At 33.1% G+C, this 27,577-nt stretch overlaps 2 protein-coding genes across 3 annotated transcripts; both read right to left on the reverse strand.

Annotated features, from left to right (window-relative positions):
• Positions 1-4,379: 4,379 nt before the first annotated feature.
• Positions 4,380-7,095, reverse strand: LOC105636206 (putative receptor protein kinase ZmPK1). Its single transcript, XM_012219412.4, has one exon. The coding sequence runs from the start codon at positions 6,915-6,917 to the stop codon at positions 4,500-4,502; it is 2,418 nt and encodes an 805-aa protein (XP_012074802.2). The 5' UTR covers positions 6,918-7,095; the 3' UTR covers positions 4,380-4,499.
• A 2,076-nt stretch (positions 7,096-9,171) lies between these two features.
• LOC105636207 (binding protein) lies at positions 9,172-24,535 on the reverse strand. Of its 2 annotated transcripts, none has more exons than XM_012219415.3 (33): positions 24,232-24,535; positions 21,744-21,947; positions 21,452-21,633; positions 20,559-20,685; positions 20,206-20,424; positions 19,691-19,907; positions 19,472-19,617; positions 19,209-19,354; positions 18,725-18,874; positions 18,549-18,597; positions 18,259-18,450; positions 17,408-17,590; positions 16,939-17,093; positions 16,733-16,859; positions 16,455-16,604; positions 16,312-16,371; positions 15,559-15,695; positions 15,341-15,458; positions 15,096-15,230; positions 14,783-14,979; positions 14,446-14,620; positions 14,170-14,313; positions 13,852-13,932; positions 13,158-13,751; positions 12,949-13,056; positions 11,923-12,002; positions 11,342-11,393; positions 11,168-11,254; positions 11,028-11,065; positions 10,755-10,817; positions 10,504-10,631; positions 9,760-10,181; positions 9,172-9,674 (listed from the first exon to the last, which is right to left on the reverse strand). In XM_012219415.3, the coding sequence occupies exons 1-33, from the start codon at positions 24,322-24,324 to the stop codon at positions 9,624-9,626; spliced, it is 5,010 nt and encodes a 1,669-aa protein (XP_012074805.1). In that variant the 5' UTR covers positions 24,325-24,535; the 3' UTR covers positions 9,172-9,623. The 2 variants fall into 2 exon arrangements, with proteins under 2 accessions (XP_012074805.1, XP_012074803.1); XM_012219413.4 differs by having other exon boundaries at positions 12,949-13,059.
• Positions 24,536-27,577: the final 3,042 nt, after the last annotated feature.

Below are 27,577 nucleotides of genomic sequence, written 5' to 3' on the forward strand. Positions count from 1 at the left end.
ACCTAAATACCCTGTGATCACTTTATAATGTTCAACTTTCTATTATTGAGCAACACTTTTCTTCTTTTTCTTCTTCTCCATTTTTAACGCGAACTTCCTCTTCTTCTTCTCTTTGTTTTTCTTCATCTTTTATTTGCTAAATCCACCAAATTTACCCCATCCAACTTTATTTAAATAATAAATCCTAGAGATTAAAGCTTGAGAAGTGATTTTTTGTGACAAATTTTAAGAATTTTGGTGATTTTTCTACTTGGTAAAAGGGTGAAGAGCCTTCTACCAAGGGTAAGGGCAAGACCAAAGCTTAAGGAGCTTTGATTAAAGCTTATTAAAGCTTGTTTTGAAGGTTAGTGTTCATAAACACACTTACCTTACTTTAATTTTTGATTTTGTGCATTTATGTTATCATGTATATATTTTGGAATTTTGTATGAAATGATTGATTTGTTGAACTTTGGTTGTAATAACATGCTCTTGGGTGATGTTTGATGAATATTTAGTATGTGGTAGAAATCTCTACCATGTAACTTTGTCTTTCATCTTCTTTCATGGTTAAAGTAAGCTAAAGTTTGGAAAAATGTGTTATTGGGTGAGATTAAGGACTATTTTTCAATCCTTTTTGTTTTCCATTTATGTTTGAGCTCTTCATGAAAGTTGTAGGTCTACTTCTTATCTTTCTAACTCGTCCTCTTGTGTTCAATTTGGATACATATAGCTCAACTTATGGCTGAAAAACCCAAATTGACTCTGTCACATCGGGCCACATGCATCACTGAATTGAGTGCCCATTTTGACCACTATAATGGCAAGATTATGTTCTGAGTTCTTCATGAGAGTTGTTTCCCTATGTCTTGAGACTTCCATGGTTTTGGATTGGTTTAATTTGAGTGTTTGGATAAGTAGGAATTTAATAAACATTGGATTTGGTTCTGCTGAATCAGGTTTGGACTGTTAGTCTGTGTTCCTAGCCTTTGTTTACCATCTTAAAAATTGATCTGGACTGTGATCCCTTTATAACATTTGTATCATTTTGTCTTAGCTTTCTAGTGAATTTAACTTCACTCAATTTGGAGATCTATAACTCAAGTTATGTCTTAAGAACATAGCAAATGTCAAGTTTATTTTAATGCTGGAAAATTTCTATGTCTTGAAACATAGGTTTATTTAGATAAAAGTATGTAAGAATCAGGTGTGAGGAAGTTTCTCTTAGTTATTTGTATGTTTTAGGATTTCTTTGATAAAAAAATCAGACAAGTTTGAAAAGTGTTATTGTGGATATGTTTAAATGGATATAAATGGGGAAATTTGTTGGAAATTTCGGGAAAAAGTGTGGAATTGGTTTAGATAATGCATGATGAGGGTTGAAATGGATACTTTGGTGTATAAGAGTTATATTAGAATGCTTGATTGGAGAGGGAAATTCCTCCCCTTGGTTTTCATTAAGAGGCCGAACCACTTTACGGTGGTAAGGCTTACTTAATTTTTTTTTTTTATGTTACACTATATGTAACAGCCCAGCCCATGGTAGATATTGTCCGCTTTGGGCCACACAAGCCCGCACGGTTTTGTTTCTGGGCCAGGGAAACCTCCACTCTGCCAGCCCAAAACGCGTCTACCATGTTCAAGGTTGCCACCCTTTATGTATAGGACTTCCACCTTGTGCGTAGCCGATGTGGGATTCGCCTAAGGTGTTGTGCCCCAAACCTGGGATGTCACACTATATATATATATATATATATATATATATATATATATATATATATAGATGACATAAGTATGATTATTTTGATAACTTTTATATGTTTAGAGTTTTAAAAAAATGGATAGTTAAGGTGTATGTGCTTTGAATTTTGAATAAGAAAAGTATGATTTTATATGATAAGAAATTTATTATGATAAATTTCATTATGACTTTAAGAAAGTTTTAAAAGAAAAGGAATTTATGAGAAATTTTCTATATTAAATAATTATGTTTAAGTATGAATTTTTCATGAGCCACTTAAGTTCTAAAGTATGCTTACATGTATGATTTCATATAATAAGAAATTTTCTATGTTAAGTAATTATGTTTAAGCATAAAGTTTTCATGAGTTACTTACGTTCTAAAGTAAGTTTACATTATGAATTTAAGAAGACTAAAGAATAAGATAAGTTTTATGAGAAGTGTTATGAATTAAGAATTAAAACAAAGATTTTGGGCTCTAATATACTTGGTGTGAATTTGATGTAAGATTTGATTTTATTATGTATGATGAGCATGCTCGGCATTTGATGCCATTATGATAAGAAGTTATGATCATATGCTAGACACGTGAGTGTCTTATGTTAGGGCGGACGCGCTCTATACGTTATGAATGAAATGGCGACCTAAGGCCATTATGAAAAGGTTGGCGACCTAAGGCCATTATGAAAAGGTTATGAAAACATATCTGCTTCTCTTTCTCCTAAGTGTATGCGAGCCCCTTTGAAAATATTTGTAAGGCAATCAAACGAATGAGATCATATTATTTTAGTAAACCTTACTTTGGAAATTAATGATTATGTTATCAAATGAATTTTCAAAGCATGATATTTCGGTACATGGTTTTAAAAATAAATAGTATATGTATTAGTATAATAAATGTGCAAGTAAATGATTTATGATATAAAGAATTAAATTATTTATGTTATTAATTAATAGTTTATTTGATATTTCTTTTGCTATAAATGTAAATGCATGTTGAAATTTAATGATTTTATGTAATTTATGTTTTAAGTAAGTTGTCATCGCAACTTTAGTAAGTATGTGAATTATGAGCACCACTGAGTTTTATACTCAGCGCGTTGATTTTTATCACGCGCAGTTTAAAGACTTTGGTTACTACTTGAAGACTAGAAGAGTAGCATTAGAGCAGAAGAGACTATTGTGGTAGCAGTAGATTGAGATTTATGTAATTAAGAATTATGACATATATAATTATTATATTTTTGGAGATTATGTTATTTGAATTATAATTTAAGCATGTAATGATAAATTATTTTGGTGTATTTATTTGGAGATAAGCATGATATTTTATTTAATGTTTGGATATAAAATATGTTTAAGTTAGTTGGTATGATTAAGAACATAAGGACTTGATATATACAATGAATGCATTTAATTAATGATCATTAAAATGCTATTGAGGATTTATATAGTTATGAAGATATAAAAGTGTTGTTATGTTGCTTAATTGTTATTGGAGTTGTTGGGAGTTGGAATTTGGATTAGGAAGTGTTTTGGTATTCACATTTTTTGTGAACTCAGTTTAAGGGAAACTCTTGCAGTTAATTTGTAGGATTTTTCCCAAATCGTTTTTCATAAGTTAAATATATATTTTTATAACAAAAAAAAATTACTCGCTAAACTTGTGGATACTTAATCACTTCTAATTCATAATTTGATTTTATGATTTTGTGTTAAGTTAGACGGTGTCTCCGGCACTGAATGTGACATCCGCCGTCGGATCTCTCAGGATTGGGCGGTGGATGTTTCAGTATGGTTATGGTTAGCTTCTTTTTCTACTACTATAATCACTTTAAGGTTTAAAGCTTTGATTTTGTGCAAAAATATTCGAAGATTTCTTGAATCTTCTTTTAGAAGCATGCGAAGGTAAAAGACGCAGTTTACTGCTAAAGCTTCGTTTGGCAGGATAGTAATGGCGGATGCTTTTTCATTTCTATCAATAATTTACTTGAAGCAGTGAATTTGAATTTAATAAATTTCTATAAACATGATAATTTATTAAAATTTCTACAATACGATAATTTAATAAAGTAATCCACGGGAAAAATAAATTTTTTATATAATAATATATTAAATACAATTTATAAAATAAAATATTTAACAATAAAGTAATTTGCCGAAAAAAAAATTTTTAATATGTATTTATAAATTATAAACTATCAAAACAATCCGCGTAAAGTGACTAGTTATATATATTCTATTTGAAAATTTATTTTTAAAAAAGTATATTCAATCAAATCATATAAATATAAAGAAAAAAGAATATTAAAATATTAATAAAAGTAATATATATACTTTTTTATTTTTTTATATAAATTATTATGTATATTTTATTTGAAATTTTATTATATCCAATCAAATCATATAAATACAAAGAAAAAAGAATATATTTTTTCTTATTTTATCTATTTCGTAAATAAAATATTATAAAATATAATCAAAATAATAACTTTCAATCATTATTATAATTACCATAAATTATGTTTCATCAACTAATAAAATGTAATTTTCTGATTAACTAAACCTAAAGTTGTTTTAAAATATCCAAATTTTATTAAAGGCGTCGTTCGGAAATCTCATTATTCATTTTTATTTCTAGATTTATATATAGAATGGATGATTTTATTGAAATTATAAAATCTTTTTTTTTTTTTATTTAAAAAGAAGAAAAACCTTAAGTGCCAAGAACGATACAAACTCAGAGACAATAATGATAATGAAAGCAAATAGTGTTAGCCTAATGACTTTGAAGGTGCAGAAGCATTTCAACGACTTTGCTCATAGTAGGTCTAGCATCTCTGTCTTCATCCACACATTGCAGGGCCAATGTTACAAGAGTTTCCATCTTATCTTGATCATATTTTCCTTCCAAATTAAGATCCACGATGTCTTCAATCCATGAGGATATTCCATTAGCTTTAACTTTCTTGTCTCTCACCAGTGTCACTAATCTTTTGTGCTCAATCTCCTCACATGTTTCTGTGCCATGATCAGCTAGTGTTGCTGGACTTTTTCCGGTGATCATCTCCAATAAAACAATCCCATAACTGTAGACGTCCACTTTGGATGTGATTGGCAAATTGAAAACCCACTCAGGAGCCATGTACCCTCGAGTTCCTCTTATATTTGAGAAGTTTTCTTGCTTGCCTCTGCTTAGTAGCTTAGATAAGCCAAAATCAGATACCTTTGGATGGTAGTTTGAGTCCAGGAGTATATTTTGAGGCTTTACATCACAATGTAAAATCCACTCTAAGCATTCTTCATGTAAATAAGCGAGTCCTCTTGCAGTGCCTATGGCAATTTCAAACCGCTTTCGCCAATCAAGTGCTTTTGAAGATAAATTTTCTGCCAAGGATCCATGCTCCATGTACTCGTACACCAAAAGCCTGTGCTTCCCTTGCGCGCAATAGCCCCATATCTCTATCAAGTTCATATGATTAAGCTTCCCAATAGTGCTGACTTCTGCTAAAAATTCAGCCTCTCCTTGTTTAGCTAAATTAAGTCGTTTGATTGCTGCAACTCGATTGTCAGGCAACATCCCTTTGTATACAATTCCTCCTGCTCCTCTTCCAATCTCCTCGTTGAAGTTTCCAGTTGCCTTTTTGAGCTCAGAATAAGTGAATCTTTTAAATCCAGTTTCTGCAGGATGGTAACTTTGTGTAGCTTCATCAGAATCCTTCTTAGACTTAATCAAGAAACAACAGACAACAAAGATGACAACAATCTCGGTTCCCCCTAACCCATAGGTGAAATCACGTATGAATTTCAAGGTCCCATTTTCACCGCTTGTTTGGTACTTTCTGTTCAAAGGCACTTCAAGCTCACCGGAGCAATCCAACCCGAATCCTGAAACAACTGTATGTTTACCTAAGAATAGATTGCTTTTGGAAACTTTCAAATAAAAGTCTCCACCAAAACTTGGGGAACGTTGCCCGTTAAGCAATGACATTTTAGGATAACAATATGGGATTGGATTATCCCCAACGTACCTGTACTGGAATCCTTTGCAATTGCATGATTGTAAACATGCTTTCTCGCAGTACTCTAAGCTGACATTTTTGTAGAACCAAGCATCGTTGCCATAAAATTCAACATGTTTAAGTCGAATGAAACTGGACTCTGTGTCATTGTCACATGAAAGATTGAATTCCGGTTCACAACCAAAAGCCCAATCAGCAGTATTCCTTATCTTATATTTCGGAAGACACGAGCATTTGATACCAGAAATCGGATCATAGCTGCATGTGCTATTATGTCCGCAAATTCCATGAATCTCACAGACTTGAGATTTGGCTTGCCATGAAACAATCCAAATTGCGCTGTCCTCCTTTCGGCTATACAATCGAGTGTTCCCATCATAATCAATTGTTAATCTCCGCTGGAGTCTCTCTCCATAATCCGTTGATATAAAACCCAAATTATCAGAAGAAGTAAACTTGCCTAGCGAGTCAAAAGAGGCAATTCTACTGCTGTTGTATGGAAACCTTCCATAGTCCCAGTCTTGAAGCCATGGATATGGCCAGTAGGTACTTGAAACATCTGGACCATCGTAGACGAGACGAAGAATATTATTTTCATCGAAGATTAGTTTGTAGAAACCAGAAGAAAAGTTGGTGCGACTTCGCGATGAGACTAGCTGAGTATGTCTGGTGAGTGGTTGGAAAGGAAGAAGAGTATCGGTAGGTGAATCAAAACTTTGCCAAACCACAACACCTTCTGCATTTTGAAGCACAAGATTACCAGTATCATGGAGGCGTAACTCTGTAGGGGATAGAGATACAGTCCCTGACGACCAAGCAGTGGACTTGCCACCATCTGTTAATACAAGATTACCATTTTCTAACAGCAAGAATTTTGAGCGTTTGCCATTAACTGGGAAGTCACGGTTTGCCATCCAAACGACAGTGCAGTTGTTTTGGCAAGATGGTTTGCTGAACCATATAGCAAAACAATAAGCATTGAAACCAACAGGATAAAATCCAGCAGAGAAAACCCCATTTGGTGAAATCAAAATGTCCTCTGGATTTTCCACAGATAGATGCGAGTTCCACCTTAAAGCAAAATCAGAAGCAGATAAAGAAATGAGAGGTGATATAAGAAGAAACAATAGAATAATCAAGAAAAACTGGATATCCATTTTAAAGCTCATGAACATGGAAGTGCAAGTTTCGTCTCCTTGGCAGTTTGAAGTTGCGAATTAAAATAGTATGAAACTGATAAATGTGAAAGCAAATATTGTTTCCAATTTAGAATCTAGTTAAGATAATTGTTTCTTTCTTAGTTTGCGACAGTGAAATGGGAGAATACGTATAGGAAGGTTCAGATTATTTTCTATATAGAAATTTTGGTAAGCAGTGTTCTGTCTCGGAAAAATCTTGCATGACTTCTGGATTAACTAGAAAATGAAACTGAAATTAGAGGACTCGTTCTACGTTAGTTAGGCATAGAATAGAAGTCCATTTTCAACAGCAGACCCCAATAGAAAGACGAGTCAATTTTAAGTTAGTAATTTACAAAATACTTGATTATAAATTAAAAATAAAATTATCATCATTTCATTTTTATTTTCCTTTTCTGGGAAAGAAAATTATCCTAACGTACCCCATGCGGCAGCTTTTGCAATACTAAATTATTTGTTGTTTGTCAAAACGCAGTCGTCTAAATTGACCTCCACAGTTTCCACATCCTTACATTGACTCCCTAAGATAATTTACTCATGAATTTTAACCATTACAAATTAAAAAATTAATTAAGGATGACTGAATCAAATAATACTTAACCCAACAGATTTACACTTAGTTGAATAAGTCTAAAATTACATTATTTAAAGCATTTTTCAAATTTTTTTTTAAAAAAAAGCTTACAATTTATTTAATTAATAACATTTTGATAACATCAAATGATAATTTATTTGATTATTTTATAAAATTAATTAATTTTATTTTTTATATGATATTAGCATTTTAAAAGTTATTTAAAATAAAATTTAACTAATATTTTTTAAAATTTACACTAATTTTTTTGTAAGGAAAACCTAATCTTAGAATTGAATTTGTATTTTTTTTTTTCTACAAAACATATACATGATCGAGAAAACCATGATCAAAACCATTAGTCGAAGCAAGCAATTCAAGGGCAATTTCAAGTTCAATGTGTAAAAAATTTTGGAGAGGGGATTCCATGAACCGGCCATCCCTAGTACCTGCTGCTTAAACACGAATTCATGACGCCCTTCACTCTCTTCACAAGCAAAAGTGATCCATCCCGCTTTGTAACGAGGGATGTTTGCAGCTGAAGAGAAAATTTTCATAAGGTCCCTATTGAAAATCATATTTCGCTAACTTTAATTCCAATTGACGTTAAATTACTATCGCTATAAAAGATGAAATTGAGATGAACAGACAAAGTGCCCTAAAATTCAGAGTCTTTACACGCATATGTGGCTTCCTACCAATTATACAAATTGATATTAATTGTGGTGTTCCGTTCAAAAATATTTTGAAATTTAAAATTGCATTCCATTCCATTTCAAATATTTTTTGGAATTTAAAATTTTATTTCATATCATTCCATTGAAATTCGGTAGTTCCAAATTTCTTAACCAAATATAAATCTAATGTATTATGATATTTCTTAATATGTAAATTTTAAATTAAACAAGGGATAATTACCATATTTTTATATATACACACTAAAAGATATAATTAAATTTTAAAAATAATAAATTAATATCACATATAACTAAAAATCAAAATATTTAATCTTACGTGTTTATAGATGATGGGTATACTTTACCCTTAACATTTAATAATTCAGTTCATATAATTAACAGCTTAATAATTAATAATAATAATAATATTATTATTATTATTATTATTATTATTATTATAAAATCAACAAAAGGTAAGATGTATCAATATATGTAGTCACCAAATACATTAAAATGTGCTAAATCTACTAAAAAAAATTATTTTAAACCATATAATCAAATAACAAGTAAAAAAATTATAACTTGGAATCATATATATGAATATTCAAGCACATAATATATTTTAATTACTAATTAGGATTGAGGTTAAAATATTTTATTAAACTATGTAGTTTTAAAATGAAATTGAAACTTTCTTACAAAATATGAAGAATTAACGATATTTTATTCAAATATTTTATTTTAAAATATATAATTATAAATTAAAAATAATAAAATAAAATTTTGATATATAAATTGAAATATGGAATTTTATTTTCATTTTCCATCCCATATTTCATATACCAATACTTTAAAAAATGCATTCCATTTTAAATTCTGTATTCCAAAATTCCATTTCAAATTAACATTTGGTAAACCAAATTTCGATATGGATTGACATGGATTAGAATATTCAGATCCAAAGTTACACCCTTAAATATTAAAGCAAACAAGAGAGTCTAACATTATCACTTTGATGGGTGTCAAAAATCAAACATGAATATTTCTAACATACAACACTGTTCCCAGCTATAACTGTACAAGTGACCTATCATTTGGTGGTTAGAAAGATGTGGACTACACTACAATCCATGAACCATTATACCAATCTTTTCTTCTACCACTAGTCCAAACACAATTACAGGACAGGACACTACTGAGACTAACATTACATTCCTACTGAAGAGCCTACTGTTACTTTACATTCGTATGTGATCAGAGGCAACCACTTCTGAAATTTTATTAGTGTGTTTACAACATTAAATACCTTTCATCTTCTTTCACCCTCCTGCCAGCTACTCCAGTTAAACAAAATGGATTAGAGTCTAAAACAGAACCAAACCAAGGCTTCGTGTCTTCTTTGTCCAGTTGGCAGTTTGCAGCCTCAAATCCTCATCTTGCTTGTCTTGATGCTGATTTTCGTACTTTATTCTTCCATTTGCTCTGCATTTTATAAGAGTGAAATTGGGATGTTAAACATGTTTCGATGGATCAAAATAATCTAAAATGCAATTCAAAAGGCAAGTACAAGAGGCTCATTGTCAGAGAATTCAGCATCCCCAGCATTGGAAGGACTCGATTCTGCATCTAGTTTCTCCAGACTTTTCTGACCAGTCCCAATTGCATCTTCATCTTGATCCCCTTCAGAGTCCGATTTGTCTTTATTAGATTCCTCTTTTAGGCCTTCACTTAATTCATCTTCTCGTTCCTCTGAATGGGGTTCTTCTGCCGCATCTTTTTTAGCATCTTCTGGTATACTCTCAGTATCCGCAAAATCTTTAACTTCCAAATTGGATTTTTCTTCTCCATCAGATTCCTCGGAATGATTTTGGTTCTCCAGTGTGTCCTCCAAGTGTTTTTCTCCAGAAATTGATGTCACTTCCTTGTCAGATTCATCCATATCTGTTGGGTTTTGTGTCACCCCTTCAGCATGTTCCCCATCAGAATCACCTGAGAGAAAGCGATATAATTATGACTCATGAGATGATATAAAAATATAGCTTGCATGCAAGTTTTAAACATCAAGAGAATAGGAGAACTTGTAAACCAAACAAACAAAATACAACCACTAACACTTCTTTTTCAAAATTACCAAACATAATTTAAATGATAAAATTTGCCTAAATAACAAATAATAGATCCACATTAACTCATGAATTTTCTCTATAAATATTTTGTGAAACGTAAGCATGCAAGGTTGATTTAGCATTTCACAAGAACACAGACATTGCACAGTAACTGACATCAATTTGAAAACTAGTAGGTACATCACCTGGTTTTGCTTCATCTCCTCTAGATTCCTCAGAGGGTTCAGGATTTGATACATCAGAGTCGTCCTTGTCCTCAGGTTCTTTATGTATGCGCTTGGAATTTTTCTTGGGAGTTCTTTTGCCTTTAACTCTGAAAATAAAAAATAAAAAAAATAAAAACACAAACACAATCGACCAACCAATACATGGTGCCATTAGAGAAATAAAAACACAAGTAGAAGACTGCTCCACTGATGGGGCTTCTCACACTTACATATTTTCTGATCTCTTCTTTTGATGTGAATTACCCACACTTTTTCTTTTCTGTGCAGGCGAGCTGTAAAACAGGTAAAACAAATATTAGACAAGGAATTCTCAGAGAAAAAGCAAGCTTTACCAAGAAACAACGCCATGACTAAGACAAGATGACATGGATAATCGTAGAAATACAGCAGATCACTGCAAATGCAGATAATATTTTTATAAAAAAATTTCAGTTTCACAAAAAGAAAGCTTTACAATCCTTCAGTTAGAAGGCAATACTTACAGTTTAGTTGACAGGGTATGCTTCAATAAGTTTGCCTTCTGAAATAGTGAAGGGGGAAAAAATAAGCACTGCTGGTAGCTTTATTGAAAAGGATATATTCAATTGTTTTAGCACAAGTACTGAAAATAAGATAGTAGAACCTTAATAGTTTTGCGACCGCTGTCCACAAGCTCCCAGCGCTCTTTTTCTAGACGGAGCACTTCTACATCTCCATCATCATATAATATCTTCGCAAAGTAGCAACAGAAAAAAAATATGAGGGAATAAGAATCATAATCAGAGAGATAGGGAGAATGATGCAGAAAGTACCATACCACATGTTTCCTTTTTATAGGATCATACGACTTGATGGTGCCTTCATAAAATCTGTTGATTAAAACAAATATAATTCACCATAAGGATATTACTGCAAATGCTAGATATAACTTTTAAAATTTTGTTGAACAAAAGGAATACCTTAATAGTAAAAATTTTCAACTCAAAATTTTTTTAATAACAGGTACCAAACTCTATATCACCCCTATTACTAGTACTACTTTCCAGAATTATGCATCTTCTTGTTAAATGATAACACCCAGAAAAAAAAGCATAACCAGATTTGAGCATCTTGAAATACATCAACAAAACAATAAAAATTAAATCTGAAAAGCAGCGTAGCTCATGACTCCTTGAGAGGAAAGAGTCGTCTTAGGTGGTTTGACTAGCACACTGGAAGAGATCAATTAAAGTGCAGAACCAAAACAAAGATGTGAGAATGCAAAGCCAGGAAATATTGTTCTCAATGAAAGTTTGACCTTGAATGAAATAATGATCTCGCACAAGCCCCCAACACCACTCCAAACCAAATAAATAAATAAATATTCAAAAAAAAAAGTACAGATGAAGGAGGACTCACTGCTTGTCCATGGGCCACCAAACTTTTATTCTACAACCAATTACCTCTTCCATATCAATGCCACTTTTCTTTGTTGTGCACTGGAAAGAAAGGGAAATAATCATATATTAGCAAGGAAACTATCCAAAGCACTATTAAGGCACATAGAAAACCCTGATAAGTAAATAACTTGAAAAGGAAAACAAATTACATGCATGCTCTGAAAGAATCACCAGTAAAAAGAGACTGACAACTGCAATAGTTGATAATATTCAAACAACAATAAAATTGGACAAGAAAAACAGAACAATTGTGGAACTCAAGTAAATACAGGGTGCCAAGCACATCGGAATAGGCAAATTAAGGTCAGTTTGGGTGTGTCTCATAGGCTGACTTATGGGAATTCATTTTGGGTTGTTCAGGTATTTTGAGTTCTTCTGTAATTTTTAATATTATTTGGGGATTTTTATTTACAAATTTTGGGTTTTTTGATAACGTTTTAAATTTAAAAATTAGTTATTTCAGGTTTGATATGGGTTCAGGCATAGGGTTTGCAGGTTAGAGCAACCAGTTATACCTCTACAACTGCCTCAAAATCACAAGTGGGAGAAAAGGGGACTACTGAAGCAGATCCAAACATTGTTAAAAAAAAGAAAGAACAAGGAAAAGATGGGCCAAATAAAAATGCCAAGACAACATTAGGAATAACTTAAAGCACCAATCATGCTGGTGTTGGAAGGAAAAATGATATGATACCAGCAATATCTGCATAGATGTTCAGTACAAACTAATTCTAGGCCACCAAAAACAAGTGCAAGCTCCAAATATAATAAGGCAAATAACAGAGAAGGAAATAGAGAAAAGCAAGTAACAACATATAAAAAATCAAAAGGTACATTCAAATTGTCCACTCAAGCTAGGATCACGTCACAAAGCTGTGCACTAGCTATTTAACCATGTTTAATATTAGTTTCAAGAATAATACACAACTACATATAAATGAGAAAGTAAGATGATGTTAATCAAAAAGCATGTAAAGATGTTAACCTTTCCCAACCCTGCGATGCTTCTTCTTTTTCTCTTCTTCATGCTTCCAGTCAAAGATTTGAAGTTATTACTTCCATCAATGTTATCAGTGTCTCCTGACTCAATAGACTTCTATAACAGAAGAAGTAATAAGAGATGAACATCAACGAAATTAACCATTCAAAGTTATTAAGGTGTTGCTACCTCTTAAGTAAAAGGGAAAAGCTTACCTTCAGATTATAATCATCATTATCCTCATTTTCCTTACTATTATCACCAAAATCAGAGCTTTTGCCTTTATGTTTTGACGAGAAGCTTATATTCTTTCGCACACATGATACCAACAAGTCAGACTCGGTGCTCCTTCGGACATACTTTTTATCCTTTGCATCAGGGCTGGAATCATCCCCTGAAGCACTAAGCGGATTAAATAAATTGCTCGAAGATAGTCTGAAAGCACTATGAGAAGCTGATCTCCGTCGTTTAGGTACTGGAACAGATGCTACATCAGTAACCTTTCTCTTTTTAGCTATTTGGTGCCCTGGTTCCGACTTTGTTTCACTTGGAAAATGTTTGTGACCATTGCTTGACTCAAACTTACTAGATAAGGCCCCCAAATTATCCAAATTGATTTCCCTGACCATCTTCAGGATATCAACATCACTTTCAGCATTTTTCTTTTTAGCTGATAAAGACTTCTTTTTAACTTTGCCATCCTTGGTGCCCTGCAATTTTAACTGTTTTATTATTTTCCCAAGAGGCACCTCATTTGCTTCTTTTTCAGCATCCTTTAGAACTTCATCCTCAGGAATACCTGAATTAATCTGATGTGATCACAGAAAGCGCACACAAGTTACAAGTGGCAACAAATATCGCAATACATTATGTTGTAGCTAAAAAGCACCCTTAAGGAGTAGAGCATACCTTTCCATCACTTTCTAGCTTAAGTGATTCAAGTTGAGTCAAGACATGCACATCAGCTAACCATGTTTTTCCTTCAGTTGCCTATCAAAAACACATGGAATGGCATCAATACCATGGTATTCAACTAAAGATAGAGAACATATTAAAATATATGAAACAAAACAAGTGAATCTAGTGTATTAAAATTTAAAATACAGCAACATAACAAAATTAATCTATAGACATAAATTGGCACATTCTTCTCCATCGGTCAATATAGTTAAAAAAAAAAATCAAATGAACATGAAAATTAAAAATTTGAAGTTGGAGACAAGGTACCAGCTCGTCCCCTTCTTTCTTCTCATACGGTTTGTAAAGTATTGGAGGCAGGGAAACTGATGAAGCCGACCTTTGTAAATCATCCTCCCTTTGAGCTAAGCGCTTGGTGATTGACAGCCCAAGTTCAGAGATAGCATGTGAATTCTGTGAATGTCAATGATTACATAAATCAGCTGGTGTTTTGCAATCATTGAACTTTTACCCATTGTTTGTTTGACCTTCAAATAATTATGTAAAATTTAACAATGACAACAAACTTTGAATATAGTGCACAACCTTTGACTTTGTAGCATCAATTATATCTTCTGAACACCTGATACTTTGAAAGATAGAAACTATTGCAGATAAATTCTCTCTCTCTTTTAAATTCTCTTTCTCTTTGTTTGTGCTAGGTTCTGACTTGGCATCTTCATCTTTATGCACCAGAACAGAAAGAATCAAGTGCAATTGCCTAAAAAGTACAGAATAGAATTAGTGGTATCTCCTATGTCAGTTCCATTTTCTTCTTAAGACCTTTTTTTTTTTTTTTTGGCTCTAACTTATGAAACTATATCATTAAAAATAATGTCATAAAACACATTCAAAATAAAACAAAAGCTGCAAGTAGATATACCGGTATATTGTTTCAAATGCTTTAACATCCTTGCATTCATCTACATTAGGACATGAATGATGAGCAAGGACATGGACCAAATAAGGAAGAATGTCTTCAGGATATGCTCCTGAGGGATTTGCATCACTTTGTACAGAGAGTTGTCTTGCCTTTGCTTGGTAATACATTTGAATGATATCAGCTAGATTCTGCTTCTCCTGTCATTTTAAATAAGAGATAAATTCAGAATGCTCACCTCGAATCAAGCATGATACACACTTCAGTTGGCTGCTGATAATAATAACTTTCAATAAATCAGTTTTAACATATATACCTCTTCAGAATCAAGGGGATTAGATCCAGATGTATTAAAAAAGAAAGCACAAGCATACTTCACATCCAGAAGCCGATCCTTAATGTATTGATGAACTTTGCTAAGGAAAAGTTTTCTAGCTTCTGGGAAAGCAATCTACAAAACACAAAAGAAATAGGTAAAGGAGGAGAAAAATTGAAAACAAGATTAATCATTCACTTCAAAGAGGTATAGTTGATGTAAAGGAGCATTTCAAAGGACCTTACCTCAGGTGTCCTTAAGGTTAAGTGGAAGACATCAACAGGTATCTTATGATCCCAGTGCTTTGACAAACGAAGAACCGCTTTTGCAGAAGCAAGCCTCAAATGAGCCTTGTCAACTGAACTGTATATAAGACAAACTGTACATGAAATGGAACAACTTGCAAAATAATCATCAACAAACTACAGTAATACAATTTATAAAAAATTTTTGAGTATAAGACCTTGATTCAATATCTTTTGATATTTCTCCAAAAAGAAGTACATTCCTAAGGGTCTCCAGAAGGCCATCAATGCCAGGGCGAAGTTGCACATCTTTGACAGGCAAGTAGCTCTTGACCAGTGTCTTGATACCATATATCTGCAGGCAAATCGCAGGTGTAATCCAACATAGGACTGTAATAGTACTACTTACATCAATATAAATATCAGTAGAGCAAAGGTAACCTTTTGTTTAGGAAGTATGAAGAGAAGGGGATGAATTGTCATACAAAAATATGTAGGAAGAGGGAAGTAAAGAGTTCACCATCATCTTGTTCAGACTATTCTCAAAACATTAATTCTGCTCACCTTGTTTAGTTAGAATGCAAACAGAAGGGATGTGAAGTGCTAAAAATATAACCAACATAATACATCCCAAAAAAAAATGAAGTTAAAAGAAGCTAAAAGGAAAAAGATATCTCGGATTCTTGAAGAAAATGTAAGTTTGCAATTGATTAAATAAAATAAAATGTCTTTCCCCTTGCCTAATTTATGGATAAGCATTTTCAGGGTTCTGAAGTAAATAAAAAATAGTGGGAAACCCTCAAATACCCTTCTCATAATTTCTCCTCTCTCCTAAACAAAGTTAGGTTTTAAGATCAATTTCCTCACCCTCTACGAGTAAGGTAAAGAACAAATCCAGTGGCACCATCAAGCATAATACTGATATTACCAAATCATCCTATTAATGAAAACATCAAGAAAAAATAACCAACCTTCAACAAACAAAGTTCACTTCTGTCATCCCAGCATGCTTTTGCATTCTCTTCTGCTTTCTGCAATCATGAAGCAAATATCAAAATTAGTTATCATGAATGGGTAGTAACCACACAAGTCAAAAGGATATTCAAAGACATACACTGCTACATTTAAGAATCTTGCTTTTTATGAATTCTTCAATTTCACTCTCTCTGGTCTCAAAAACTGGCATTGCAGTTTCTGCTATGCATCCCAGAGATTGCAGTACAGCGGGCAAATCTCTCTTTTCCTCCAGCATGTCAACAAGTTTCTGCAAATCAAGAGACATCAATTTTTGTAAATACCATTTTTATTATAAACATCAAGATGGCCATAATTCAATAGATCTAATGACAATGGTGCATAAAAGGAAAAAAAAATACAAGGATAAAAAATAACCTTGTATAAAACAGATAGGGACTTGAGTCCATCATCTTTTGTTATTGCTGCTAGGGCATGCACAGCATACTTGGCCTGTCTTCGACTCCCTTCTAAGCAGAGACGCTCCAATATAAGGTCAATTGAACTACAGGTAAGCAACAAGAAGTGTATGAGCATATATAAAAACAATGGTCATAAGATATCAATATTATCCAGAGCCGCACCTTGACGACACCGCAAGCTGTTCTCTGATGGTACCACCAGCCTTTGCCAAAATGTGCAAAGCACCTTCTTTTATTATCTCATTATCATCTTTCAAAAACTTGAGTAATTCTTCTTCAGCCCCACCAAATAGCATTGGACTGAAGCGTGCAAGAAGCTGAAGATTTACACGCACAAAATTTCAAAATTGTTTAAAGAAAGCAGAAAGAAACTAAGAAAAATAAATCACATAATACTACTGTATAATCAAAGTTTATGACGAAGCAAGCTCATGATAGAGCTACAAAGATAATGATAACACATAAGAAAAATCTCATATGTGATGGTACAGCAAAAAGTTCTCAACTCAAGTGATGCAGTCACAATAACCATCAGAAAGACTACCAAAGGCTGAGCAGTGAGAACTACATCCCTTGCAAGAATACAGGCAAGTTATTAATGAATAATTTCAGCATAGACGTGTGTTCTTACCACCAGTATATCCATGCAGGATTGAGTAAATTGCATATTTCCAGCAGACTTATGGGTGGCAGCCTCCAAAAGAATTTCTTTTACATGCTCTTTATTGAAAAGTAAATAAGAACTCTTCAACGAGAGATTACTCAGAAAATCATACAGCCGATGTTTTTCACCAAGTATTTTAAGCAAATCCTCCTGCAAAAATGAAAGGATTGTCCATGTTAGAAACTTCCCCATAAAAACGAATTGCAATATGAAGATTCATCATCAACCAAGTCATCAAGAAAACAAGATCAAACTTAATGTTACCAATTCAATTAGTTCACTCAATGAGTTAGAATTTATGATATTTGCAATTAACATCGATTTTATCATCAAAATCTAATCAATCCCCCTGGTTAGTAACACAACAATGGTACTCAAGTGAGGTTGATATTGGGTCCAATTCTTGTCAATATGAACAATTCATAGAAACCAATTCCAATTATAGTCAAAAAAATTACTCAACATTTCAACTAAAATCATATTAGTGACAGGTTGCCTGGTTAATTTGGGAAGTAAAAAAAATGTAGTTGCAGTAGTACTCTCCAAAGTAAGTAATGATTTGATCCATTGATAGCCGTAAAAGCAGTTGGTAATCCAATGATAGTGACAAGAGAGTGTGCCTTTGCAGCAAAAGAACACATGTTGCTAGCTAAACACGGATCATGCCTGTAGGAGGAATCTTTATACCAATAATACAACATGGTAATACTAAATCACCAGCAATGGTCTGATGGGATGTTCAAAAAGCCAACACGGTCATGCTGGTATCAGTGGGTTAGTACAAATTTATTTGAACCCATAACAATCTCACTGCTTACCCGACAAATACAAGCTTGATGGAAACCAGTGTTTGCATCAAGCAGGTTTATTAAAATCTTCCAGATATTGGCATCTTTCAATTGGTCAAGTATCTGAAAATTCTCCTCAGCCTTAGTGGTTTCGGCAAATGACCGAGACATGATCCTAAAACAGAACAGAACTTTTTTTTGGACCTCTGGAGCATCTCCATCCTGTACTCAGACAAGAAAACAGTAATTTAATTTTTGACATTCTTAGCTCAATCCCTTGGGCCTCAATTTGATTAATTCAATCTCCAAAATTTCCAAACCTGATGCATCTGTCTGAGGGATAGATACCTCTGCATCTCTTGTTGTAACCTGCAATCCAAGAGGAAATCCCCTGAAAATGAGTACACAATGCATCAAATACATAAAATTAAAAGAGGGAAGGTTTATCAAATCTCAGCTGCAGTTGCCTGACGTCAACCAAGCATTTATAACATACCGTGCCTTCTGCTCCAGCATCTTCTCAAGAGCTTTAACCTCCACTTTGTCAAATACAGAGAACACTCTGACCCAGAGTTTAACTCTATCTTTCACTGAGAACTCAGTTGGGAACATGGACCCACAAAGAACAGATTCAATTGTATCTGATCTGCAAAATTGATTTAAAACATTACAAAAATGTTTAACCATAATTTAGAGGAGAAAAAGTATTTCTCAAATTCTAATCCATTTTAAATTGTCTCAGGCATTCTGCTGATGTTTAAAACGATGCTATTCAGCATACATATAAAACAGCATCTACATTAACAACAGAAAGCCCCCAAGTCCCAGTGGTGCATGATAAACACACCACCACCAGCATTTTGATGACAAGGAAGAAGGACAACCATTAATTATTGGAATTTTAAGAGAGAGAGAGAGAGAGAGAGAGAGAGAAGAAAGAGAAACGACTTGGTACAGCTAGCAAACAAAAGTCAACTAACCTGAAATCTCTGTCATAAAAACACCTCAAAATCTTTCCAGGAATCCAATCGAATTCAGTGGCACTGACTGAGGCATCAGAGGACTTCACACAATAAACCCTGAAAATCTCAGCCAGTCTCTCCATGGTATACCTTTTAACAAGTAGCTGGAAGAAAAGAAAGGGAAAAAAAAAAAGATACAACTTGAAATACTATAAATGATAGCTAGCAGCTAATTAAGAAACAATTCATCACACTTTAGAATGAAGGAAAAGCATACATACAGATTTGTCTCGAAGACGTTCCACAACTAGTTTTATAGTATCAACAGGCATGGAATTCAGCGCATGGCATGCCACATCACAAATGACACCAACAACTTGTTTTCGGACATTCTCATCATAGTCCAATAGTCGATCACAGAGAGCAGCTGAAAACAATGAAATACATCAAAATAAACACCGAGCAAATACATGCTCTGTAGAATCACTCAATAGACTTACTGATCATTTGAGAAGCCTCAGGTCTCAAAGGATTTGACAGCAGACAGCTTTTGACACGTTCCAGGACAGTCATTCTGACCTCTACTCCTCTATCAGCCAACCTTTTCAAAAACTCTGAAAAGATTGGCTGAAAGGGTTCACTGATGGTAGAGCCTGGCAGAGCAAAAAGATCTCCAACTATCCCCACTGCTTTTAAACGAATGTCGAGTTGATCAGTCTGCAAATATTCAAAATTGTGTACTGAGAAACAACAAATAGGATTCTATGTATAAACAGTAGAAGTGATATTAAGCTCAAGATTAATTTAAATCAACTGTGCAGAACTGTTTCACTTGAGCAAATACCATTTCTTCCAAAAAGTGATATTAAGCTCAAGATTAATTTAAATCAACTGTGCAGAACTGTTTCACTTGAGCAAATACCATTTCTTCCAAAAAGCACTGTAAGATAATACTCGCACATGACATGATGATACAAACCAGATAAGAAAGGCAGGGCACAAAATCTGTCATTACCAATAGTTCCCCTGTAAGGTAAGGAATGACTCCTGACAAGATCTGAGGAGCACAACGGTAAACATCATATATAACTTCATGATAGTCAATCTGACTATTTGCAGACCTGTTATCTCCTGACATTGATGATACAAGGAACTGTTTTATTCCAGCTTCAAGTTTTCCAGCACACTGCTCTATTACATTCATAGCAAGTCTCCTTGCAGCTGAAGAAATATCCTGGAAGTTGAGATCATAAAAAAAGCTCCTTCTTAAGCAATACAATAATATAATATTATAGGCAAGAATATGAAGTGATATTAATAAAAAGAAATCACCATAAATAGCATGAAAAACAAAGAGGAAATGCTTACACTTCTATTTCGACCTAATACAGATAATATGACAAGTAAGAGATCCTCTTTGACATCCTCACTTTCTTCTAGAAGGACAGCCATTATTGTTTGCATGGATGACAATACACTTTCTTGATGATCATCACTGCATAAGTGCAACTTTTGAGATCAATAGTTATCACATAAATAAAATTCCTCAATAGAAAGGGAATAATGCAAAGCCGAATATGCATTTTCCCATATGTTTTTACCACATAAACCTTCTTGACAGAAATACTAAAGCAAGCAGCACATGTTGCATTTTTCTTTTCCATTGGTAAAATGGAATCACAAATTCATTTATTGCATAATTATAAAAGCAAATAAAAAGCAACCCAGTCATGATATGTGTACTTGTGTTATATGCAATTGTCTGTGTTTGAGTTTTCCAACTGGACCTGTCCTTTCTTACATGCCAATCATAAAAACATTCAACATTAATCTCACCAACATCCTTAAAAATTGTACAGCACTCCCTTCCAGAAATTAAAAAACAAAAAATATATATAATAAATAATAAAAATGAATCTCAAATTAATTGACTGTTGTTTAGAATGTCTGAAATGCGCATCGATCTTAAGATCCTACTTTAATGACAGTAACTGTTATGCATATAATGGGAAAGATGAAGCAAAGAGAAACGTGAACTATGGCTAAATGATCCAAGTGTGCAAGCCTACATTTAAAGCTTGTTTCATAACCAACCATCTGAGCATGGAAAACCTTGCTCATTTGCAATCCTTAAGTGCATGGTTTGAAATTTTGGCAAGAGAACAATCATCTCAGCATTTAAATAAACGAAGGGTACAAAAATGTGAAAGAAAGGCACTATCCTATAAATGTTAGCCCAAGACTCACAGAATAAAACACACCTGGCAACGGTAAAAAATGTACTGAACATTTTATTCACAAGATCATCACATTCCAGATCCAACATCACAATACACGACCTATATTTGGCAAGGGTCTCCAAAATAACAACTCTTCTTCCAAATGACGGACCACCAGTATCACTTAACCCACTAAAAGTGCCTACAATCAAGTGAAAAACATCCTGCAGAGAGACGTAGATCAATTAGGTGCAATAAAGTAGCAGGTAATTGTGATATTAAAGTCCGTCATTTAAACTCCATAAATTAGCTAAGCTTCATAGAAGATACGCACCTTTAAAACATCATCACTATAAGGAGCTTCAGGGGCAGTAATCCGAGTTATCTCACAAATACAGGCTGCAACTAGAAGCTTAACATCTCTATCTTGATGCTTTAGCAATTCTGGCTTAACAATTGCATCAAGAAACGGCTGCATTGACTCCATTGTTATAGCTGATGGTGATTGATCCATCTCAGAAAGACATGTAGCTGCTTGCTGCAGGCAAAGGAAAATTTTCAGAGGTTTACATAAAAACCAAACAAGAACCATAACTTTGCACATTAGCACAAGAAACACAAGCAAAAGCATCAAAGGTAATGTAATCCCCATGAAGTACTATATTCTCAGTCTAACCATGATTAACAGTGCAGCAAAACAGCCTTGGTACCTAGAACCCAATATCGCATGCATATTCATGAAATACAGAACATTATACAACAGAAAAGCCAAAGATTAAAGAAAATTGTGCTAGATGACAGAATGAGCAAAATTGAAGATTGAAAGTCCAAATCCATAAAAATGATTGGAATCACAAAGAAGCCCCATTAAGTTCAGCAGCTTTGGGCCCACAAAGAAAGAAAAACTAACATGCATCAAATGGGTAAGCAGGTAGGTTTTTTCATATATTAGAAGGCAAAGGAAATACAATATGACATGATCCAAATCATAGGCCATTTCAGCCAGGTCAGACAGAAGGAAGATAAGAAAGGAAAAGAAGAAGGAAAGGGAGGCTAGATAACTTAGTTTCAACAGATGTAATCACTTGTATCACATAGAAACCAAAAGAATAAAGGGAACAAGAAATTAGATGTAACCATTCTGTGGCCTTCTTAAATAAATTTACAACTCCATGTGCAGTTCAGAAAACAAATAAATAATTACCTTTCACATGGAAAGCAAGTAACTCTATATAGCTTTCAGACTCAACTTGTTTCAAATCACTGCCAGTGAATCTTTTACTTCGTGATTGTAAATTTCACTTGCGTCACTTGAACTAAAACTTAACTTCAACACAATAACTAACATTCATTTAGTTGTAGGCTTGGAGCATAAATCACAAATTTACAGATTTAGTTTCACTGAAGTTACTGGAGACACATTCCAACTGTTTGCCAGAAAACTGATGTGGCAGTTTATATGAGCTATTTCACTGAAAGACATGCAAAATTAGCCCCTCAAAACTACCTTTGATTTCCCCTTTTTTTCTCAATTGAGGCCATCACTTGATTTTTTGAGGATTGCCATACCACATCTCCACCAATATTAAGTGGAATTAGCCCCAATGACTATCGGCACAAAAATGTTAAATTGATGATTTTTGGTGCAACAAATCGCATTAGGTTGCCAAAACCTTTTTTTTTCCTGAGAAAAAGGTTACCACAATAAAGTTAAATGCAAATTGGCCATGGGTGAAAGTTATCCACATAATCAACCTTAACAATTTTATATCTGACACCTAGTCGTCATTGACATATTTGAGAATATCATCTCGTTATTGCAAAGAGGCTTCATCATCATGTTCAATATTAGCTCTCTCTTATGATTGTTACTTTTGCACCCACAATATCAATGTCTAATAGCCAATTGCAAACATTAAAATTTCAGGTCTAGATGTGACCGTGTAATATCACCCCTTTGGCCCTGTTCCCATGCATAATCATTTAACAATTGTTCAAGTTAGAGTAAGTTATTGATCAGCTTTGGCCTTGGCCATTTGTTGCATTATGGCATAGTGCACAACTTAATCCAACAGGTGAAAACTTCAACTGTTAAATAGTCCAAGACGAACACCAAATATCCCAATTATTAACCGACAAGACTTGTTAATAATAAAATTTCAACATGGGATGATCCCTTCAAGTGAAAAGCACCTTGAGCTCATCACCTAACAAAGAACCAATTTATTCATTTAATGTCTACAGGTACAGTAGCCCCATCCAAGAACCAGAGCCACACTAAATCAAATAGAAATACTAAAAGCGTCCATCGAAGGCATAAATTTTTACCCTCCAGAAATTCAATCCACCATAACAGAAACAAGTTGAAATGTTGAACGGTATATATTATATTATTTAATCTATAATTAATTTTCCCCTTTTAGCTGCAAACCTTGAAAGAAACCATGCAGTGATAAACCCTATTTCAATCAAATTTCACCACACGACTTTCCTAAACCTCCAGACAAAAACTTAGTTCACTAAACACTAACTTGCAACCTAAAAAGAGCGCAAATTTGACGTATGAAAACCTCATTTTTCAGAGCTCACGTTAAGGAAACCCTAAGCAAGCTACATCAGTAACTCCAAATAACCTAATTCAGCGAACCGCCACAACATAAAAGACAAAAACAAGAAACCTAATTTGTGCTTTAGTTCGTTTAGTTCCCACAATTTTCTCAGCAACCAAACAGAAAAAACACTAATAACCCCTATTCTCCCACCCACGTTCACAAAGCTGACCAAATTAAAGTAATTAGTTAACAATTCGCACAAATGCGTACCTTTAAGAGCTTAACAAGAGTGTCTTTAGTAGGAGGAGGGGTCTCCAGCTTCGATCCCAACTCCTTGAGCTGCTGTTCAAGCTTTAGTGCCATTAAACCGTCGTGGTTTTCTTCGCTCGTTAGTCTTTACCCAGAACAAGCAGCACTCTCATGGATTATTTCCCTTATTCTCTTCTTCTTCTCTTATACAGATAGGGCTAAAGCGAAGCTACGGAAACTGGGTTTTGTCTCTCTCCCCCTTTTCCACTTTTTTTCCTGCTTTTTTTTTTTTTTTCAATTTTTCCCTAAAGATTTCGATTTTTCTGTGTATATAACAAGTGGAGGTTGGGTTTCGAAATTTTCGAACAACAACGCGAAATGAACTCTAAATGCAAGTGAAATCACGCGAAATGCTACCTTGACGTTTCAGATCACTATCTACTTAATTTATTATTACTATAATATTATTACACCTCACGTGAGAGTGTGAGTTTATTTTATGGTGCCCCTAAATTTTAGCTTATTTATAGATTTGCCTCTTCCTCTGTGTCTTCATTCTTGTAATCCTATCCATTTGTTGCAACCAAATCTTTAGTTAATCACCTTCTCAATTGTAGGGTTTATATATTAAATTAGAGGAAAAGGCAAAAATTATGATAATATATTCATTAAAGGAATGAAAAAGATTCAATTTAATTTTCTTTTATTAATGCGCACCACAATAAAAATAATTTTATTCTCATTTATGTTTGTGTTTAACAACTAGATTTTAGGCGTTTAGTAAACGTTTTAATCGGTAGCTGATAATCAGCCGCTAATTCATTTGATTGTAGGACTATTGCTGATAGAGGTCCTAATCAATAGCTGCTAATTTCATTAGTTATTTTGGAGCTTTTTGATTTGCATTTATATTATACTAGTCAAAAAATAGCTTTTCACACACGGTTATTGAAATATTATTTTAATAATTATTATAATTATTATTTTTATTAAACTATTATGAATTATTAAATGTTTAAAAATAACAATAAAAACGCTACTTGAAATAAATCAGGAATGATAAATATCAAAATGATTTGTAATAAAGAGAACTACAACATTATTTATAATAGCATAAATATTTTTTGAATATATTCTTAGTTAAATGGACATTTAAGTTATACACATGTCACACTTGATGTGACATGTTGTCCGTAATATGCTTATTAAGCACTTACTTTGCATAAAAACTCAATAAACATAGTACAAAGGACTTAAATAAAATAAATATCAAAATGATTTGTAATAAAGAGAACTACAACATTATTTATAATAGCATAAATATTTTTTGAATATATTCTTAGTTAAATGGACATTTAAGTTATACACATGTCACACTTGATGTGACATGTTGTCCGTAATATGCTTATTAAGCACTTACTTTACATAAGAACTCAATAAACATAGTACAAAGGACTTAAATAAAATAATTTTGAAACACATCCCCATTAGCTAATTTGTTTTCAAGAACATTATTTAGAAGCAGAATCAAAAGCTTTTTCCATTTTTAAAATATAAATTTATATATATAGGGGAAAGTACAAGTAATATCATAAAATTTTTGTTTTACAATTATGCAAGTTCGTTCATCGCAAATGGTTCCATAACCCATAAACAGAATTGAAATGCAACACATATGAAATCAATCTCACTTTCATATATAAATAATAATAAGAGTAAGTTACTTTAAGTAATAATAAAAGCGCATGTGCGCGCGCGCGCGCGCGCACGCACACACACACACACATATATATATATATATATATATTGTACTATATACTAGCATTTTCAGAGTTTACATAAACTTTAATTACATATGTTTGTTCTGTTAATGTTCTATACATCATACAAGATCCCAAAAAGGAACTATATACAATAGCTACAGTAGTTGCTCTTACATTTACAATTTTCAAAAAGGAATTTTGCAATTAGCAAGACTCACTCTTCTGCTTTCTCCCTTCTTTTCTCTTCGATAGTACAGAAAACATTATTGCTAAGCAAATTGCTTGGTGGTGCATATATATATATATATATATATATATATATATATATATATATAATCAAGTGTAAATTCACATTTTTCCAAGGTTAACCATAACTGTAAATAAAACTTTATACAAGAATCATTTTCATTTAATCTTTCTTGAAAATCAATATTTCTTTTAACTCAGTAAAGAGTTTAGTAATAAAGTATATCAACAATAGTGATAAAAATTCTTTGCTCAAAATCATGAAATTGCCTTTGTGTAAAAATGGTTACCGAGCATCATAATTATAGAAAAAAGCATCAATTCAAGAAGCTTAACAACATTCGATTTAGTCTCAACATCTTAAATAGACTTGATCAGAAGGGTCATCACTGTCCTATGAGCTCATTAAGACAAAACTATCTCAACCTCAATCTGTGATTTATATCTCAACAAAGAGGGACAATCTCAACCTCATTTAAGAGGGAACAATATCATTTGTTTATCATTCATTTCCATATCAATCACAATATCAACTTCAACAAATGAAGTGATATCTACAGGGCAATAACTATGTCTATCAGCAGCTATAAAACTATAAATCATTTCATATATTAAACATAATTGAGAACACATTGGTAACAATCCATTTCTACAAACACTACTAAAAACATTCATTCACGTTCTCCCATGTCCTTTAGTTCCACAAACACTCCTCCAATGTCCTTTAGTTGCCATTTTGCACCTTAATCCTTCTTTGTTTCCTTTTTCACACAATTGCACCTAAATATTTTTTATCATTAGTCTAGTCATAATTAACCTTTAATCATATGTCTTAGGTGTTTAATAATCAATTCATTAAATGATAAATCAATGTGCTAGCTTAATGAGCTTCACGTGCTAACTTCTCATTGTCAAAGCTTAAACTCATTTAATCTTATTCCAATTTGATCCTCACGACATAACTTAACTTTGATTTGCATTTTAACTTCCAATTAATAGTTTTACATATTAAAATTAAGATAATTTCAATTATTATCGCTATTCGGATAATGCTAATTAACATGATAACTAGAATTCCTAGAATTATCAAATTGAGGATATTGCAACTCTCCCCTCCTTAAAGAAATTTTGTCTCGAAATTTACCTATCATAGATCTTTGAAAAAGCTATAGGTACTGTCTCCTCATATCTTCCTCGTGTTCCCAAGTAGCTTCATCCCTTGAGTGATTTCTCCATAATACCTTAACCAAAGGAATCTGTTTATTCCGAAGTTGCTTAGTTTCTTTAGCTAAGATAGCCACTAGTCTTCATCACCCGTGAGGTCAGGATTAACTTCAATCAATTCTAGAGGCAATACA

This window comes from Jatropha curcas, chromosome 2 (assembly GCF_041381405.1).
Source record: "Jatropha curcas cultivar XTBG-Jc1 chromosome 2, XTBG_Jcur_1.0, whole genome shotgun sequence".
Taxonomy (NCBI): domain Eukaryota; kingdom Viridiplantae; phylum Streptophyta; class Magnoliopsida; order Malpighiales; family Euphorbiaceae; genus Jatropha; species Jatropha curcas.

Coding starts and splice junctions, on each gene's coding strand:
- LOC105636206 (XM_012219412.4), bottom strand. CDS start 6,917: ATGTTCATGAGCTTTAAAATGGATATCCAGTTTTTCTTGATTATTCTA.
- LOC105636207 (XM_012219413.4), bottom strand. CDS start 24,324: ATGGCACTAAAGCTTGAACAGCAGCTCAAGGAGTTGGGATCGAAGCTG. Junction 18,875..19,208: donor TTTTATGACAGAGATTTCAG/GTTAGTTGACTT, acceptor TCAATTTTGCAG/ATCAGATACAATTGAATCTG. Junction 9,675..9,759: donor TCTCTGACAATGAGCCTCTT/GTACTTGCCTTT, acceptor TATAAAATGCAG/AGCAAATGGAAGAATAAAGT.